This window comes from Oncorhynchus clarkii, chromosome 12, assembly GCF_045791955.1.
Source record: "Oncorhynchus clarkii lewisi isolate Uvic-CL-2024 chromosome 12, UVic_Ocla_1.0, whole genome shotgun sequence".
NCBI lineage: Eukaryota > Metazoa > Chordata > Actinopteri > Salmoniformes > Salmonidae > Oncorhynchus > Oncorhynchus clarkii.
Window position 1 is genome coordinate 50,028,561 of NC_092158.1, and position 16,251 is coordinate 50,044,811.

Genomic DNA, 16,251 nt, shown 5'->3' on the forward strand with positions numbered 1-16,251 from the left:
TGTAGGTGACCAAATACTTATTTTCCACCATAATTTGCAAATAAATTCATTAAAAATCCTACAATGTGATTTTCTGGAATTTTTTTCTCTCATTTTGTATGTCATAGTTGAAGTGTACCTATGATGAAAATTACAGGCCTCTCTCATCTTTTTAAGTGGGAGAACTTGCACAATTGGTGGCTGACTAAATACTTTTTTGCCCCACTGTATACACACTACATGACCAAAAGTATGTTGACACCTGTTCGGCGAACATCTAATTATAAAATCATGGACATTAATATGGAGTTGGTCCATATTGCTGCTATAACAGCCTCCACTCTTCTGGGACGGCTTTTCACTAGATGTTGGAACATTGCTGCGGGGACTTGCTTCCATTCAGCCACAAGAGCATTAGTGAGGTCAGGCACTGATGTTGGGCGATTAGGCCTGGCTCGCAGTCGGTGTTCCAATTCATCCCAAAGTGGTGAAATGGGATTGACCTCAGGATTCTGTGCAGGATCTTCCGCACCGATCTCGACAAACCATTTCTGTATGGGCCTCACAATGTGCACGGGGGCATTGTCATGCTGAAACAGCAACGGGCAGGTAGCGTTCTCCTGGCATCCGCCAAACCCAGATTCATCAGACTACCAGATGGTGAAGCGTTATTCATCACTCCAGAGAACGCGTTTCCACTGCTCAAGAGTCCAATGGCGGCGAGCGTACACCACTCCAGACGATGCTTGGCATTGTGCATGGCAATCTTAGGCTTGTGTGCGGCTGCTCGGCCATGGAAACCCGTTTCATGAAGCTCCTGAGGAATGGTTATTGTGCTGACATTGCTTCCAAAGGCAGTTTGGAACTCGGTAGTGAGTGTTGCAACTGAGGACAGATTATTTTTACGCGTTTCAGCAGTCGGCGGTCCCGTTCTGTGAGCTTGTGTGGCCGACCACTTTGCGGCTGAGCCGCTCCTAGATGTTTCCACTTCACAATATCAGCACTCACAGTTCACCGGGGCAGCTCTAGCAGAGCAGAAATTTGACTAACTGACTTGTTGGAAAGGTGGAATTCAATGACAGTGCCACATTGAAAGTCACTGAGCTCTTCAGTAAGGCAATTCTACTGGCAATGTTTGTCTATGGAGATTGCATGACTGTGTGCTCGATTTTATACACCTGTCTGCAAAGGTTGTGGCTGAAATAGCCAAATCCACTCATTTGAAAAGGTGTCCACATACTTTTGTATATATACAGTACCAGTCAAAAGTTTGGACACACGTACTCATTCCATGGTTTTTCTTTATTTTACTATTTTCTATGTTGTCGAAACTATGAAATAACAAATATGGAATCATGTAATACCCAAAAACGTGTTAAACAAATCAGAATATATTTGAGATTTGAGATTCTAGCCACCCTTTGTCTTGATGACAGCTTTGCACACTCTTGGCATTCTTTCAGCCAGCTTCATGAGGTAGTGGAATGCATTTCAATTAACAGGTGTGCCTTGTTAAAAGTTAATTTGTGGAATTTCTTTCCTTCTTATTATGTTTGAGCCAATCAGTTGTGTAGTAACAAGGTAGGGGTGGTATACAGAAGATAGTCCTATTTGGTAAAAGACCAAGTCCATATTATGGTAAGAACAGCTCAAATAAGCAAAGAGAAACGAGAGTCCATCATTACTTTAAGACATGAAGATCAGTCAATCCATTACATTTCCAAAATGTTTAAAGTTTCTTCAAGTGCAGTCGCAAAAACCATCAATGCTATGATGAAAATGTCTCTCATGAGGATCGCCACAGGAAAGGAAGACCCAGAGTTACCTCTGCTGTAGAGGATGAGTTCATTAGAGTTAATTACACCTAAGAAATTGCAGCCCAAATAAATGCTTCACAGAGTTCAAGCAACAGACACATATCCATCTCAACTGTTCAGAGGAGACTGTGTGAATCAGGCCATGGTTGAATTGCTGCAAAAAAAACACTACTAAAGGACACCAATAATAATAAGAGACTTGCTAGGGCCAAGAAACACAAGCCATGGACATTAGACCGGTAGAAATCTGTCCAAATTGGAGATTTTTTGTTCCAACCGCCGTGTCTTTGTGAGACGCAGAGTAGGTGAACAGATGATCTCGGCATGTGTGGTTCCCACCGTGAAGCATGGAGGAGGAGGTGTGATGGTGTGGGGGTGCTTTGCTGGTGACACTGTCTGTGATTTATTTAGAATTCAAGGCACACTTAACCAGCATGGCTAACACAGCATTCTGCAGCAATACGCCATCCCATCCCATCTGCGCTTAGTGGGACTGTCATTTGTTTTTCAACAGGACAATGACCAAACACACCTCCAGGCTGTGTAAGGGGTATTTGACCAAGAAGGAGAGTGATGGAGTGCTGCATCAGATGGCCTGGCCTCCACAATCACCTGGCCTCAACCCAATTGAGATGGTTTGGGATGAGTTGGACCACAGAGTGAAGGAAAAGCAGCCAACAAGTGCTCAGTATATGTGGGAACTCCTTCAAGACTGTTGGAAAAGCATTCCAGGTGAAGCTGGTTGAGAGAATATCAAGAATGTGCAAAGCTGTCATCAAGGCAAAGGGTGGCTACTTTGAAGAATCTAAAATCTAAAATATATTTAGATTTGTTTAACACATTTTTGGTTACTACATGATTCCATGTCTTATTTCATAGTTTTGATGTCTTCACTATTATTCTACAATGAAAAAAATTGTAAAAATAAAGAAAAATCCTTGAATGAGCTGGTGTGTCCAAACTTTTGACTGGTACTGTATATACTTGTGTCTCTATCCATATTCTTTCTCTTGTATCATCTGCTCTGAAAATGGTCTTATCACTCCTTACAAACTAATTACATTAGGCTCATAGGGTAGACCCATAGAGATGTACTAGAGAGCTCTTCTCCTATACCCGTAAAGGCCTCTTTTGTGACAGCATGCCCAAGGCCAATCTCCATTTTAAAGCGGTTGTACCCGCTATCCAACTGTGTGGCCAGCAAAGTAACACTAGCTTTAGTTCTAGGCCAATGGCGCTTACCTTACAGAGCACTGGGGTGGTTAGAGTGACCCAAGGTGATGTGTATCCAGTCCACCACCATTACCACCACTCTGAGGGCTAGTTGGCTGCATTCCCTCCCTTTTCAGGCTAAAGAATGCAGTGTTTGTGTGTGTAGAGACAGACAGACTGGGTAGTGGTCAGCAGCACTCTGGAAGAAAATGTGTTTATCTGAATCTCTCCTTTCAGTGAGAGGGAGAGAAATAGATACAGAGAGGCAGAGAGGAAGAGAGGGGAAGAGAGACAGAGAGAAAGAGAGGGGGAACTCCAGCTGAAGCTGGGGTATAAACATATTTTAGAGTGCTTGTTTAGTTTGGGATAGGAGGTTCTTGGTGATTTCATGCTCTGACAATTTGTAGGGAAAGAGAGGGCACACATTGTTTGAGTCAAGGCATGCAGTAGCCTTGGTCAAATCACTGAATGGTAACTTTGAAAATCTACTGTAACAAGTCTACTACAATTTTCAGAAAAAAATAAAAGATGTTCCCCTGTGTTGTGCCTACTGGGCACAACCCATGATATTCAAATAATTAAATACGTTCACAGTTTGTTCATTGCTATCGGTTGGGGGGATTACACTTGCTTGTTTTTATAAAATATTTTATGTGTGTATTTATATTAATTAGTAGACTACTTTTGTGTAAATGGGCTGTCTCTCTCAATGTGTTTTGTGTTATCCCTCTCTCCCCGCTGCAGGTATTGAGTCCCACGTATAAGCAACGCAATGAGGACTTCAGAAAACTCTTCAAGCAGCTACCCGACTCAGAACGCCTCATTGTGGGTGAGTAAGATGGAATGATCAATGAAAAACTATACTGAACAAGAATATAAACGCAATAGGTAAAGTGTTTGTCCCATGTTTCATAAGCAGAGATAAAAGATCCCTGAAATGTTTCATACGCACAAAAAGCGTATTTCTCAAAAATGTTGTGCACACATTTTTTACATCCCTGTTAGTGAGCATTTCTCCTTTGCAAAGATAATCCATCCACCTGACAGGTGTGGGATATCAAGAAGATGATTAAACAGCATGGTCATTACACAGGTGCACCTTGTGTTGGGGACAATAAAAGGCCACTCTAAAATGTGCAGTTTTGTCACACAACACAATGCCACAGATGTCAAGTTTTGAGGGAGCAAGCAATTGGCATGCTGACTGCAGGAATGTCTACGAGAGCACAATGTCTTGTGCTCTTGCCAACTCCATTTCTGTCATTGTCAAGCCAAACAGCCTGGCTTCACAGTAATCTTCAAATATGAACATTCTATCATTAATGAAGCCAGACTGTTTGGCATGATAATTAGTGACAAGGCGTTGGCATGATAACATAAATAGACTGGTTAGATGTTTGATCTGCATATGTCTTATATTTATTGTTAGAGCGATGAGCCTCTAATAACCCCATGACCTTTAATAACCGGATGACCTTTGACCCTGTGTGGCAGACTACTCCTGTGCCCTGCAAAGAGATATCCTGCTGCAGGGGCGCCTCTACGTCTCAGAAAATTGGATCTGTTTCTATAGCAACATCTTCCGCTGGGAAACGCTGGTATGGACTTTGGTTTCTTTTACCGTTCTCTACACTAGGTTTACGCTGTCCCTTACTGTCCCAAGTTAGCCTCTACATAAGAATGAGGTTATCTATTTTCTATAAATAGAAGGTATTCGACTTAAAATTAAACAGATTTGATTTGCTTGGTTTGTTCCATAAACTGCGGTACTAAAGCTACCGTCTGAGATTTGGGAATCTATTTAATTTCTGTCTTATTTGGCTCCCGAGTGGCGCAGCTGTCTAGGGCACTGCATCTCAGTGCTTGAGGCGTCAATACCGACACCCTGGTTCGAATCCATGCTGTATCACAACCGGCTGTGATTGGGAGTCCCATAGGGCGGCGCACAATTGGCCCAGCTTTGTCCGGGTTTGGCCGGTGTAGGCCGTCATTGTAAAAAATAATTTGTTCTTAACTGACCTACCTAGTTAAATAAATAAAATAAAAAGATATATGTAAGATTTTATTATGTCATTGTTAACAAGCAACAAGAATGCAAACAAACAATGTATAGCTGAAAACTATGGTTCAAACCATAAAATCTCTTGGATGCCATGGCCTGTCAGTTCTTGCATCTAGAGCGCTGTCTATGAATTTGAGCAGTGTTACATTTCCCTCCGCTGTATACCAAAATAAGTGTTGTTGAGGACCCCATTCTTTTATTTTCCCAATCAAGGACTTTGACTGACTGTGTTATCTGTAGTCTTACACAGTTTCTCTCTCCCCCTCTCTCTAGCTAACGGTGCGGCTGAAGGATATCTGCAGCATGACCAAGGAGAAGACGGCCCGCCTCATTCCCAACGCTATCCAGCTGTGCACCGACAATGACAAGGTCAGCACTGGACACACACACACACACACACACACACACACGCACACACACACACACATACAATGCCTTCAGAAAGTATTAACACCCCTTGACTTTTTCCACATGTTGATTTAAAATTGGATTACATTTAGTTTTTTTATATCACTGGCCTTCACACAATAACCCATAATGTCAAAGTGGATTTTTGACATTTTAACAAAATCATTTAAAAATGAAAAACTGAAATGTCCTGAGTCAATAAGTATTCAAACCCTTTGTTATGGCAAGCCTAAATAAGTTGAGGGGTAAAGATTTGCTTAACATGTCACATAATAAGTTGCATGGCCTCACTCTGTGTGCAAGAAAGATTGTTTTTGTGTTTTACATGATTTTTTTTATGACTACCTCATCTCACACACACATACAATTATCTGTAAGGTCCCTCAGTCGAGCAATGAATTTCAAACACAGATTCAACCACAAAGACCAAGGACGTTTTCCAATGCCTCGCAAAGAAAGGCACCTATTTGTAGATGAAAAAATACATTGATTATTCCTTTGAGCATGGTGAAGTTATTCATTACACTTTGGATGGTGTATCAATACACCCAGTCACTGCAAAGATACAGGCGTTCTTCCTAACTCAGTTGCCAGAGAGGAAGAAAACCACTCAGAGATTTCACCGTGAGGCCAATGGAGACTTGAAAAATTGTTTAATGGCTGTGATAGGAGAAAACTGAGGATGGATCAACAACATTGTAGTTACTCCACAATCCTAACCTAATTGACAGAGTAAAAAGAAGGAATTTTGTACAGAAAAAAATATTCCAAAACATGCATCCTGTTTGCAACAAGACACTAAAGTAATTCTGCAGAAAATGTGGCAAAGCAATTAACTTGAATGTTTGGGGCATATCCAATACAACGCATTACTCAGTACCACTCTCCATATGTTCAAGCATAGTGGTGGCTGCATTATGTTATGGGTATGCTTGTACTTGTTAATGACCGGGGAATTTTTCCGGATAAAAAGTAAACAGAATGGAGCTGAGCACAGACAAAATCCTAGAGGAAAACCTGGCTCAGTCTGCTTTCCACCAGACACTGGGAGATAAATTCACCTTTCAGCGGGACAATAACGTAAATCAAAAGTCAAAATCTACATGGGAGTTGCTTACCAAGAAGACAGTGAATGATCCTGATTGGTTGAGATACAGTTTTGACTTAAATCTACTTGAAAATTGATTGCAAGACTTGAAAATCGTTTTAGCAAGACTTGAAAGTCTATTTAACTAGGCAAGTCAATTAAGAACAAATTCTTATTTACACTGATGGCCTAGGAACAGTGGGCTAACTGCCTTCTTCAGGGGCAGAACGACAGATTTTTACCTTGTCAGCTCTTGGATTTGATCTAGCAACCTTTCGGTTACTGGCCCAACCCCATAACCATTAGGCTACCTGCCGCCCCGTCTTGTCCCGTCCCGCCCTGCCCCGTCTTGTCCCGTCCCGCCCCGTCTTGTCCCGTCTTGTCCCGTCCCGCCCCGTCTTGTCCCGTCCCGTCTTGTCCCGTCCCGCCCCGTCTTGTCCCGTCCCGTCCCGTCTTGTCTTGTCCCGTCCCGCCCCGTCTTGTCCCGCCCTGCCCCGTCTTGTCCCGCCCCGTCTTGTCCCGTCTTGTCCCGCCCCGTCTTGTCCCGTCCCACCCCGCCCCGTCTTGTCCCGTCCCGCCCTGCCCCATCTAGCAATGATCAACAGCCAATTTGACAGAGGTTGAAGAATTCTGAAAAGAATAATGGAAAAATTTTGCATAATCCAGGTGTGGAAAACTCTTAGAGACATACCCAGAAAGACTCACCGCTGTATTCACTGCCAAAGGTGCTTCTACAAAGTATTGACTCAGGGGTGTGAATATTATGTAAATGAGATATTTCTGTATTTCATTTTCAATAAATGTGCAAAAATGTATATAAATATGTTTTCACTTTGTTATTATGGAGTATTGTGTGTACTGGGTGAAAAAAACAACAGAAATGTAATACATTTGGAATTAATGCTGTAACAGAACAGAATGTGAAACAAGTCAAGGGTTATGAATAGTTTCTGAAGGCACTATAGACAAAGGTACATATACACATGGCTTTTCTATCAGGTCGGTGATGTCATATCCTTTATTTTTCTTGCTTCCCACAGCACTTTTTCACCTCGTTCGGAGCAAGGGACCGGACATACATGATGATGTTCAGACTATGGCAGAATGCTCTGCTAGAAAAGGTTACACTGTTACATTTATGATAGTTCACTTTTAATTCAACTAAAAGGCTGGGGGCACTTGTGTGTATTGTTGCCAATTTAGTCAAAACTGACCCTTTTCCCATTCTTTCTCTTATCCCTCCTTCTTCTCTCTCCATCTCTCTATCTCCTCTTTTCTCTCTCGCTCTCTCTATCTCTATCTCTATCTCTCTCTCTATCCCTCTCAGCCCTTGTGTCCCAAAGAATTGTGGCATTTTGTCCATCAGTGTTATGGCAACGAGCTGGGTCTGACCAGTGACGACGAGGACTACGTGCCGCCGGACGATGACTTCAATACCATGGGGTGAGTTTTGACGTCATACACACACACACCGCCACCCCCCCCATCACCATGCATCGTAAAGGCTGGCATCGTTCCCCGAGCTGATAACCTTTACCTACAGCTGTTGCGCGTCCCTGTGGTGTAGGTACTGCGAGGAGCTGCCCGTGGAGGATAATGACACCAACTTCGCCAAGATGCCTGACGCCAAGGGAGACACCAGCCCCCTGTTGTCCCACAGAGCCTTCCCCAACAACGCCCTACCCTGTTCGAGCACGATCGAATCACTCCTCCCCGTGAGTACCACTGGATATTATACCAAATCTTGCTTTGGATCACCTACAGACAAAACGTCATGAACTGTTCTAGAGTCAGCGGCTCAGTCTGCTAGACCACCCCAGGCCACAGTAGTGGCATTTCAACCAAAGATAAATATTATACCTGGCTGAGCTTCACAATGTATGTACTGTAGGTAGTCGGACCTAGGGTTTCAGTTGAGCTCATGACCCCTCCTCCTCTATAGTTTAACTTGCCTCTCGTGGACGAGTTCCCCCTGTGTCTCCCCGATGGCGAGCTCCTGACCCTCCAGTTGCCGGGGTTGGACAACCGGAGCAGTGGTCCCAGTAGCCCCGCCCCCTCGCCCTCGCTGGACTTCAACGACAACGAGGACCTCCCTACCGAGCTCAGCGACTCCTCCGAGACGCACGACGAAGGTTTGTGCCACTTACACACCAGCTCACTCACGCACACATTCACTATTTCACTCACGCACACTGTCACTGTTCATGTATAACACACACACCCATCTCTCACACACTTACTCTCCTTCCTCTTTGTGTGTGTGTGTGTGTGTGTGTGTGTGTGTGTGTGTGTGTGTGTGTGTGTGTGTGTGTGTGTGTGTGTGTGTGTGTGTGTGTGTGTGTGTGTGTGTGCGCATGCGCACGCGCGCAGCAGGGGAGGTGCAGGCGTTCCATGAGGACCTGAATGGGAAGCAGTACATAAACGAGGTGTACAAGTTCAGCGTTGACAAGATGTACGACATCCTCTTCACCGAGTCCACCTTCATGAGGGACTTCCTGGAGGAGAGACGCTTTTCAGGTGACACCACAGTACCCAGACCAGTTTTGGAGTCAGATTAAATGGACAGGTCCTGATCCTAGATCAGCCCTCCTTCTCTGAGACGCTTTGTGAATACTGGCCCTGTTCAGATACTGTAGAAAGGTCTCTTTCTTTCTCTCTATCGTTCTTATTGTTCTCCTTCCTTCCTTTACTGATCTAACATGGCTGGATTGGTGAAAGCGATACGGTGGAAACCTCGCGTTCACTTATCCAATAACTCACAGATCAGTAATGGAAGGGAGGCAGGTAGGATGCATTTTGAAAGAATTGCACAAAACCCCAGTGTGTGTCGGACTAAAACTTCTGCCAAAGCTAAAGGCGTAAAGGGCTGATCTTTCTGTCCACCTTCACTATTGATCTAGACATAGTCTATCACCCCTGGAAGAAAGAGAAAGAGGAGACGGGCAACCAGACCAGAGAGATCATGTACACCATCTCCCTCACCAACCCCCTGGCCCCCAAGACAGCCACCGTGACTGAGACGCAGGTGAGTGGAGCCCCCCCCAGTGGCACTGCATGTCATAGCAGTTTTAAATGTACACGGTTTGTTTTCATGCTTTGTTTGCACTTGACATACTGTAACTACACTCACTGTAGTGCCACTGTTAAATGCAAACACAATGGTAACTCTTTAAAAAAATAAAATGTGCAATGCATTGTGAATGCTATTATGGTTATGTACCATATGTATTTTCATTGGCTGATTTAGTGAGCCACGGGTTATTATGAATGCTTATAGCAAGTCTTATTATGCATTATGTGTTTAGCACTTATGGGCGGCACTGAAACATATAGAAAAGTCGCCACATTCATTTTTAGATTACAAATAGCTGAAAGTCATTTGCAGCCAACCGATAGCTGGAATAGGCCTTTTTTTTGTCTGTTAACTCAACTGGGTCATATTTGTGTGGTCTAGACGCTGTACAAGGCCAGCCAGGAAAGCGAGTGCTACATCATAGATGCCGAGGTGATAGCACACGATGTCCCCTACCATGACTACTTCTACACCCTAAACCGCTATGTGCTCACCAGGGTGGCCAAGAAGAAGTGTCGGCTCAGGTCAGATAGATTTCCTGTTTTCTGTCTAGACGTCCTGTGAGTGTTCTGATTGGACACGTTCAGTTAGTATCTCCACAGTTCACTCTGTGTTTAAAAACAGGTTGTCGCTGCTGAACACCATCTTGATAATGCGGTACTTGACTCCTTCCGGTGAAATGTATTCTACCCTTTAGGAAAATAAGTTACTTTTATTTAAGGTTGACGCCTACAGTGGGCCAAGGAGGTGTACTGGGAGTTTATTTATGTGTGTGGTGTCTGTGCGTGTGTATGTCAAATCAAGTCAAATGTATGTGCCTCTGTGTGTGTGCGCGCATGTGCATGTGTCTGTGTGTCAATGTGTGTCTGTGTGTGTTTGTGTGCGTGTGTTTGTGACCTGCAGGGTATCCACAGAGCTGCGCTACAGGAAACAGCCGTGGGGGCTGGTCAAGGGCTTCATCGAGAGGAACTTCTGGAGTGGCTTGGATGAGTACTTCAGACACTTAGGTCAGTTGTATCTAAAACATGACTACAACTACCAATGGTACAGTATGTAGCCTGGGAGTATTTTTGGAGCCTAGGATTTGTTCGCCTGATCCTCCATCCTGCCCTCTGTGCTCCCGTTTAGTTTCACTTCGCTTCATCAAGGACCTGTGAAGCGAAACAGAATGTAAGCTCAAGAGATCAGGATGGTTATACGAGGCTAAGGATTGGTATCTCTGAATTTTAAAACAACTGCATGTGTTTGTATTCTCACTTGAGACACTGGAATAGGTACTGTTTAGATACTGCTTGTCCAAGAGAAATTATTGAAGTAAATATTTATTTAACTCAAAGAATGTGGGCACTGCTTAAACCTCTAGCTTGCATGCCAGTCTGTCATCTTAAGCTGACCATTTACAAGTTGCCTTGCCAAACAACTCAAGGCAACAACTCACAACAAATGAGTTGTATATAGCGGAAACATACCGGCATCCTGGCTATTAAATCTCTGCGTGATTTAGAATGACACAGCCTCTGAATACCATACAGTACCATACCTATGGGCCGGGTCAAAAGTAGTGCCCTATGTAGGGAATAGGGTGCCATTTGAGACAGACACTGTGTAACACAGCTTCCTTTAACTCTTTCCAGAGCTGGAGCTGAGTAAGGTGGAGGTGGTCCTGGCCGAGCCCCACAGACAGTCCCCCAAGGCCAGGGCTCTACGGGCAGGGGCATTGAGGCGACGGAAACGGCCCCTAATCCACCTGCGGCCCCCACACATGGACGAAGCCCGCAGCTCCGTCACCACGCCCGAGGACGAGGAGGTCACCCACCGCCACCGGATCAAACACGTGGCAGGTCAGAGGGGACTGACCGTTGATAGCTGTGTTTGACGCAGAGTATGGTGTACATTTTAGGACACCCTCAAGCCTTAAGCCGCTGTTATCAATTGGCAATAATATGGTTTCAATCAGACCTTGGTTCAAATACTATTCAAATTCTTTAGGTGCTTTTGATTGAGTTTTCCTTGCTCAATGGAACAACTATCAGAAAAATTCCCAGAATGTTTGCTGTAGCTTTTCTAAGCACAAACCGCTGTACAGGGTTCTAAAAAACAAACCTTTTGTTACCTGCAACTGACGGGAATATAATATTAGGTAATGCATGGCTTTTTTGATCCAAAATGGCCGCCTCTCTTCCAGCAGGTTCCACTCAAACCAGATACATCCCGGACAATGTCCCAGGAGGCCTAGCGCTCTACAGTGTCTCCAAGCTACTCCTCATCATCAGCTTTGTGTGAGTGTCCTTCCATTGCCACCCTGGGAGCTGTCACCACTGCTGGTTGTTTAAAATACTCTTTCACCATGCTGTTACTGAGAGGTGGATCCATAGATATAGAATTACTAGAACGGACAAAGCCCCTAAGATGGCCGTTGTAGTCATTTTAATTCTATGGGTGGAGAAGTCTGACTCTCACCCTCATATAGATCAATTGAAGTAACCATAGATATCTCTGGTCTCTACATTTCTCTCAGATGATGTTGAACGTTTTCGGTGTCATTAATGTGTCAAAGTTGCCTGTTATGAGTTGTGACTCATTCGATTAAATCACACCTCTTGTTCTTGGTGTACCAATACACTTGGAAAGTGGAGTATGTCAAAAAAAGTCAACATTACTGGAGACACCATGCCGTTTTGAAGACATCGTCTCGTTTGCTTGCAAAGAGTGGTGCAGTTGCCTATTAACTGTCACTGCTTCTAAACTCTTTCGCTAGATACCGTTTCACTGTTTGAAAAAACCTGTCTCCAAAACTGACCGAGGTGTCTCCTGTTTGAAGATGTCCACATTGTGACGAGCATCCATGCGTTTCCACTTTCTGTGCGTATTAAAGCCAACCATTCATTGGTAATCTGATTTCCCCTCTCCTACTACTCTAAAGTAGAATGCAGTATGAGAGGGGACATACAAAACACTGTCTTCTTTCTTTCTTTTCTGGTGGTGTGTGTAATTGTCCTATCTCTCTCTTCTCTCTCTCTCTCTCTGTCCGTCTCTCTCTCTCTCTCTCTCTCTCTCTCTCTCTCTCTCTCTCTCTCTCCTCTCACTCTCTCCCTTCTCTAACTCTCTCGCTCCCTTTCCCTGTCTCCATTCATGCATCCTAGGATCTGTATAAGGTATTCAACTTTTTTTCATAACGCCATGTTCATTTTGATGATTAGATGTGTTTGATGGACTTGTTTAACCCCATACATACACTGGACCAGATAATTAACATCCTTCCTTTGCAGTAGATGTAGGCATTCACATTCCAGGCGAATCCTGATATCTCTCGTCTAACATCGACTTATGTCAGTAGTTTTACGAAGTTTTTGTCTTTCTTCTCTCTCTCTCTCTCTCTCTCTCTCTCTCGCTCTCTCTCTCTCTCGCTCTCTCTCTCTCGCTCTCTCTACAGCCTAGTATTGTTGGTGTTTCTGAACATGATGCTTTTCTATAAGCTGTGGATCCTGGAGTACACCACACAGAGCCTGACCTCGTGGCATGGCCTACGACCACAAGAAAGGTACTTCACTCAAATACAATACAACCCAATTCAATACCGGCACGGTGGAATGACTTTGGAATTGTAAGGTAGACTTGTAGTATGGAACGGTTATTCAAGTGTTCTCTCCACAGTATTACAGCAATTGACAAGATATATTGCAGTTTCAAAACGACATTGTGGACCACTGTGTTTTTAGACAGTATAAATGACCAGAGACAGTCATAATACATATTATAACCCGGGTAGTTTGGGTGCTGATTGGCTGAAACAGCATTCCAGCCGCGTGTATATCATACAAAATATAGTACCACTGCTATGACTACTACTTGTTTACTGTTATATGTATGTTGGTAACTTATAATATCAATAAATGCACTTCACCGTTTTATGGTATATGGCCACTGCATTCAGTTGAACAACTGACTAGGTATCCCCCTTTCCCTTTATTCAGGCACTTTCCTTCGCCCCTCGGACCTTATTGCTAAAAAGAAATCATACATATCAGCCATAATACATTATATCCTCTAGATGGCAATATTTCACTGTGTGTGTGCGTGTGCGTGTGCGTGTGCGTGTGCGTGTGCGTGTGTGTGTGTGTGTGTGTGTGTGTGTGTGTGTGTGTTTCTCTCTTTCACAGTAAACTTCCACAGACGCAGCTGGAGTGGGCCCAGCTTCTGGAGTCGCAGCAGCGGTACCATGACGATGAGCTGCAGAAGTGGAAGGAGATCATCAAGTCGTCGGTGATGTTGCTGGACGAGGTGAGACAGCCAGTCAGAGCTGAGAACACTGATTCATAACTGACTCATTTGGTCAGAGAAAGAATGGTCATTCACAAACGTTAAAGAACATTCAAGAATGTGTCTGTGTGTCATAGATGGTTGTTCAATCACACATGCAGTACTGTATTTAATGTGCTCCATCAATATTTGATTTGACCCTGACGTGAATTTAGGATTGAATCAACTTGTTCCGCATGCTAAAAAACATTTAAGAAAATCCACTTCATATTGACTTGAATGCATGATCTGCAAAATGTTTTATTTCCTTTTCCTTTCTTTTTCCTTTAAATATTTCCTTTCCTAGATGAAGGACTCACTACTAAACCTGCAGAAGGGCATGGGCTTAAGAGACTATAACTCTGAATCGGAGGAGAAGAGGAGTCGATATCACTGACAAACAGATAATCCTAAGCCACCAGCCAGGACATTATGTGCAATATCTAAGGTACCATTTATGGGAAAGTCTTGGGAAAAGTCTTAGGAAAACAAGAGAAATATGTTTTCTTGCACGGGGGAACGACAACAGGTCTCCCAGAACGACCGACTCCACTCCCACCGCCCAACGTCTGGCAGAAAGTTACCTCATCACCACCAGGACAGGATTGGGGCGGACGCCGTCTGCACCGTTGCATCATGGGAAAAGACAGCGGTGCCATGACCTACATTGGCCTAAACTCTGACTTTTTTATCACCTCGTTCTCTGAGAATGTTGTACTGTAAAGTGTTTTTTGTTTTGTTTGTTTTTTTGGGCCACGTACGGACAAAGCAAAGATAGAAGGGATGGGTCAGGGAAGCTTGCATTTCTTGTCTCCGTCTGAGAAAAAATAACGTTTTCGGTGGAGATGTGTATTGAAACGTCGGCATATTTGTCTCAGAAGAGCAAAAATAATACTGGGTCAGGGGTTCCTTGTGTTCCTCCATAGACTTTTTAGGAACTCCTGGACAAAGTTTTGGCGCTGCAGTATCCCTTTTTTTATTTACAGACCTTTGGACTCTGGGACCAGGTTACGATCATAAACGGAACCACAATCAACGTGCAGTGTTTCAACACAACCCATCATTTATAGGATAGAACCTCCAGGAATCATAGTATATTATAAATGCATATATATATATATACATATATATATATATATATACGAATATGAATATATTATAATAACGTATATCTTTTTTTTGTAGAATTGCAGTCAGGGCAAATTTTTACCAGGCTTCCATGGTGTATCAGGGCAGGTTTCCCTGAAAGCTTGTGCCATGGCGTTGTGTTTCTATGTTTGTGTTTGTGTGTTCATGTTTTCTAAGGCATGCTCTCTACTGCGTGTAGAGTACCCCTACCCCTTTGATTTGTATTCTTGGACAGGGGAGCTAGCCATAGCTTTTAGCAGCAGTGAGAATGTATTGGATAACTGGTTACGTTGCCAGCTTGTTAGCATACACGGGTGAGAAAGCGGTCAGCTTTTGCAGAGGTACACAGTAGGTGTTTCTCAATATGCATACTACTGTGCTCCACACTGTCATGCTCCGAGTGCATTCTTAGAAGACGCTCTCTTGAGTACATTCTTGTGAGGACGAGAGTGTGGAGAACGCATAAAACATTACATTTGAGAAGCACACCCCTTATTGTATTCTCATGCTGCACTTCCCCATTCACGGAACTGTCTTCCAGCCAGGACAATGACAATAGAGATGAAACCAGATATACACAAAGCAAATTGTTATACTTTATAACTATCAGCTAGCTACATGTGAATTGTAATTATCTAGCTCATCAGATAGTTTAACAGGCAAAAATGACCTAAAACTAATGTCATGCAAAGTAGATGTAAATTCTTCATGGTTAGCTAGCTAACCGTTTTTTGTGACCATCTGGCTAGCTAACAGTTCTTTGTGACCATCTGGCTGGCTAACAGTAGTAGCTAGCCAGTTAGCCCTATTGACTTACTACGGGCTTGCGATCTACATATACTACAGTGGGTATTGTAGGCAGGTAAACATGCCAAAATTAACACAGCATGTATTTATTAACGTATCCAGATAGAATATTGTAGTCAGGCAACATATGAGATGTCAGAGTTTATTTTCTCTCACTTCAGCTAAAATAATATCTGCCATTGATTTCTAATAATTTTGTGTCATTTTTTTGACATGGTTGCATCATATTTCTGTGCATACTTTCCATTGAAACTTGCATTGATTCATGCTTCAAAATATGTACAAACAGAGTACGCATTCGAGAAGTGCCCTCCGTGCTCTGTTTCGCATACTTTGATTTGGACTCACACTCCGACCCTCCTGTGCTTCAATTTGCGTG

General features: G+C 43.5%; 1 protein-coding gene across 1 annotated transcript in view; it reads left to right on the forward strand.

Annotated features, from left to right (window-relative positions):
* LOC139420769 (protein Aster-B-like) overlaps nucleotides 1-15,806 on the forward strand; it is a 98,561-nt gene extending 82,755 nt beyond the window's left edge. The window contains exons 8-24 of the mRNA XM_071170998.1: nucleotides 3,753-3,837; nucleotides 4,503-4,606; nucleotides 5,344-5,439; nucleotides 7,606-7,686; nucleotides 7,893-8,008; nucleotides 8,133-8,280; nucleotides 8,508-8,697; nucleotides 8,939-9,082; nucleotides 9,466-9,590; nucleotides 10,020-10,162; nucleotides 10,542-10,645; nucleotides 11,273-11,479; nucleotides 11,827-11,917; nucleotides 12,782-12,793; nucleotides 13,072-13,179; nucleotides 13,799-13,919; nucleotides 14,245-15,806. Coding sequence (XP_071027099.1) covers nucleotides 3,753-3,837; nucleotides 4,503-4,606; nucleotides 5,344-5,439; nucleotides 7,606-7,686; nucleotides 7,893-8,008; nucleotides 8,133-8,280; nucleotides 8,508-8,697; nucleotides 8,939-9,082; nucleotides 9,466-9,590; nucleotides 10,020-10,162; nucleotides 10,542-10,645; nucleotides 11,273-11,479; nucleotides 11,827-11,917; nucleotides 12,782-12,793; nucleotides 13,072-13,179; nucleotides 13,799-13,919; nucleotides 14,245-14,334 — 1,965 coding nt within the window. The 3' untranslated portion in view covers nucleotides 14,335-15,806. The remainder of the gene's footprint in view (nucleotides 1-3,752; nucleotides 3,838-4,502; nucleotides 4,607-5,343; nucleotides 5,440-7,605; nucleotides 7,687-7,892; nucleotides 8,009-8,132; nucleotides 8,281-8,507; nucleotides 8,698-8,938; nucleotides 9,083-9,465; nucleotides 9,591-10,019; nucleotides 10,163-10,541; nucleotides 10,646-11,272; nucleotides 11,480-11,826; nucleotides 11,918-12,781; nucleotides 12,794-13,071; nucleotides 13,180-13,798; nucleotides 13,920-14,244) is intronic.
* Nucleotides 15,807-16,251: the final 445 nt, after the last annotated feature.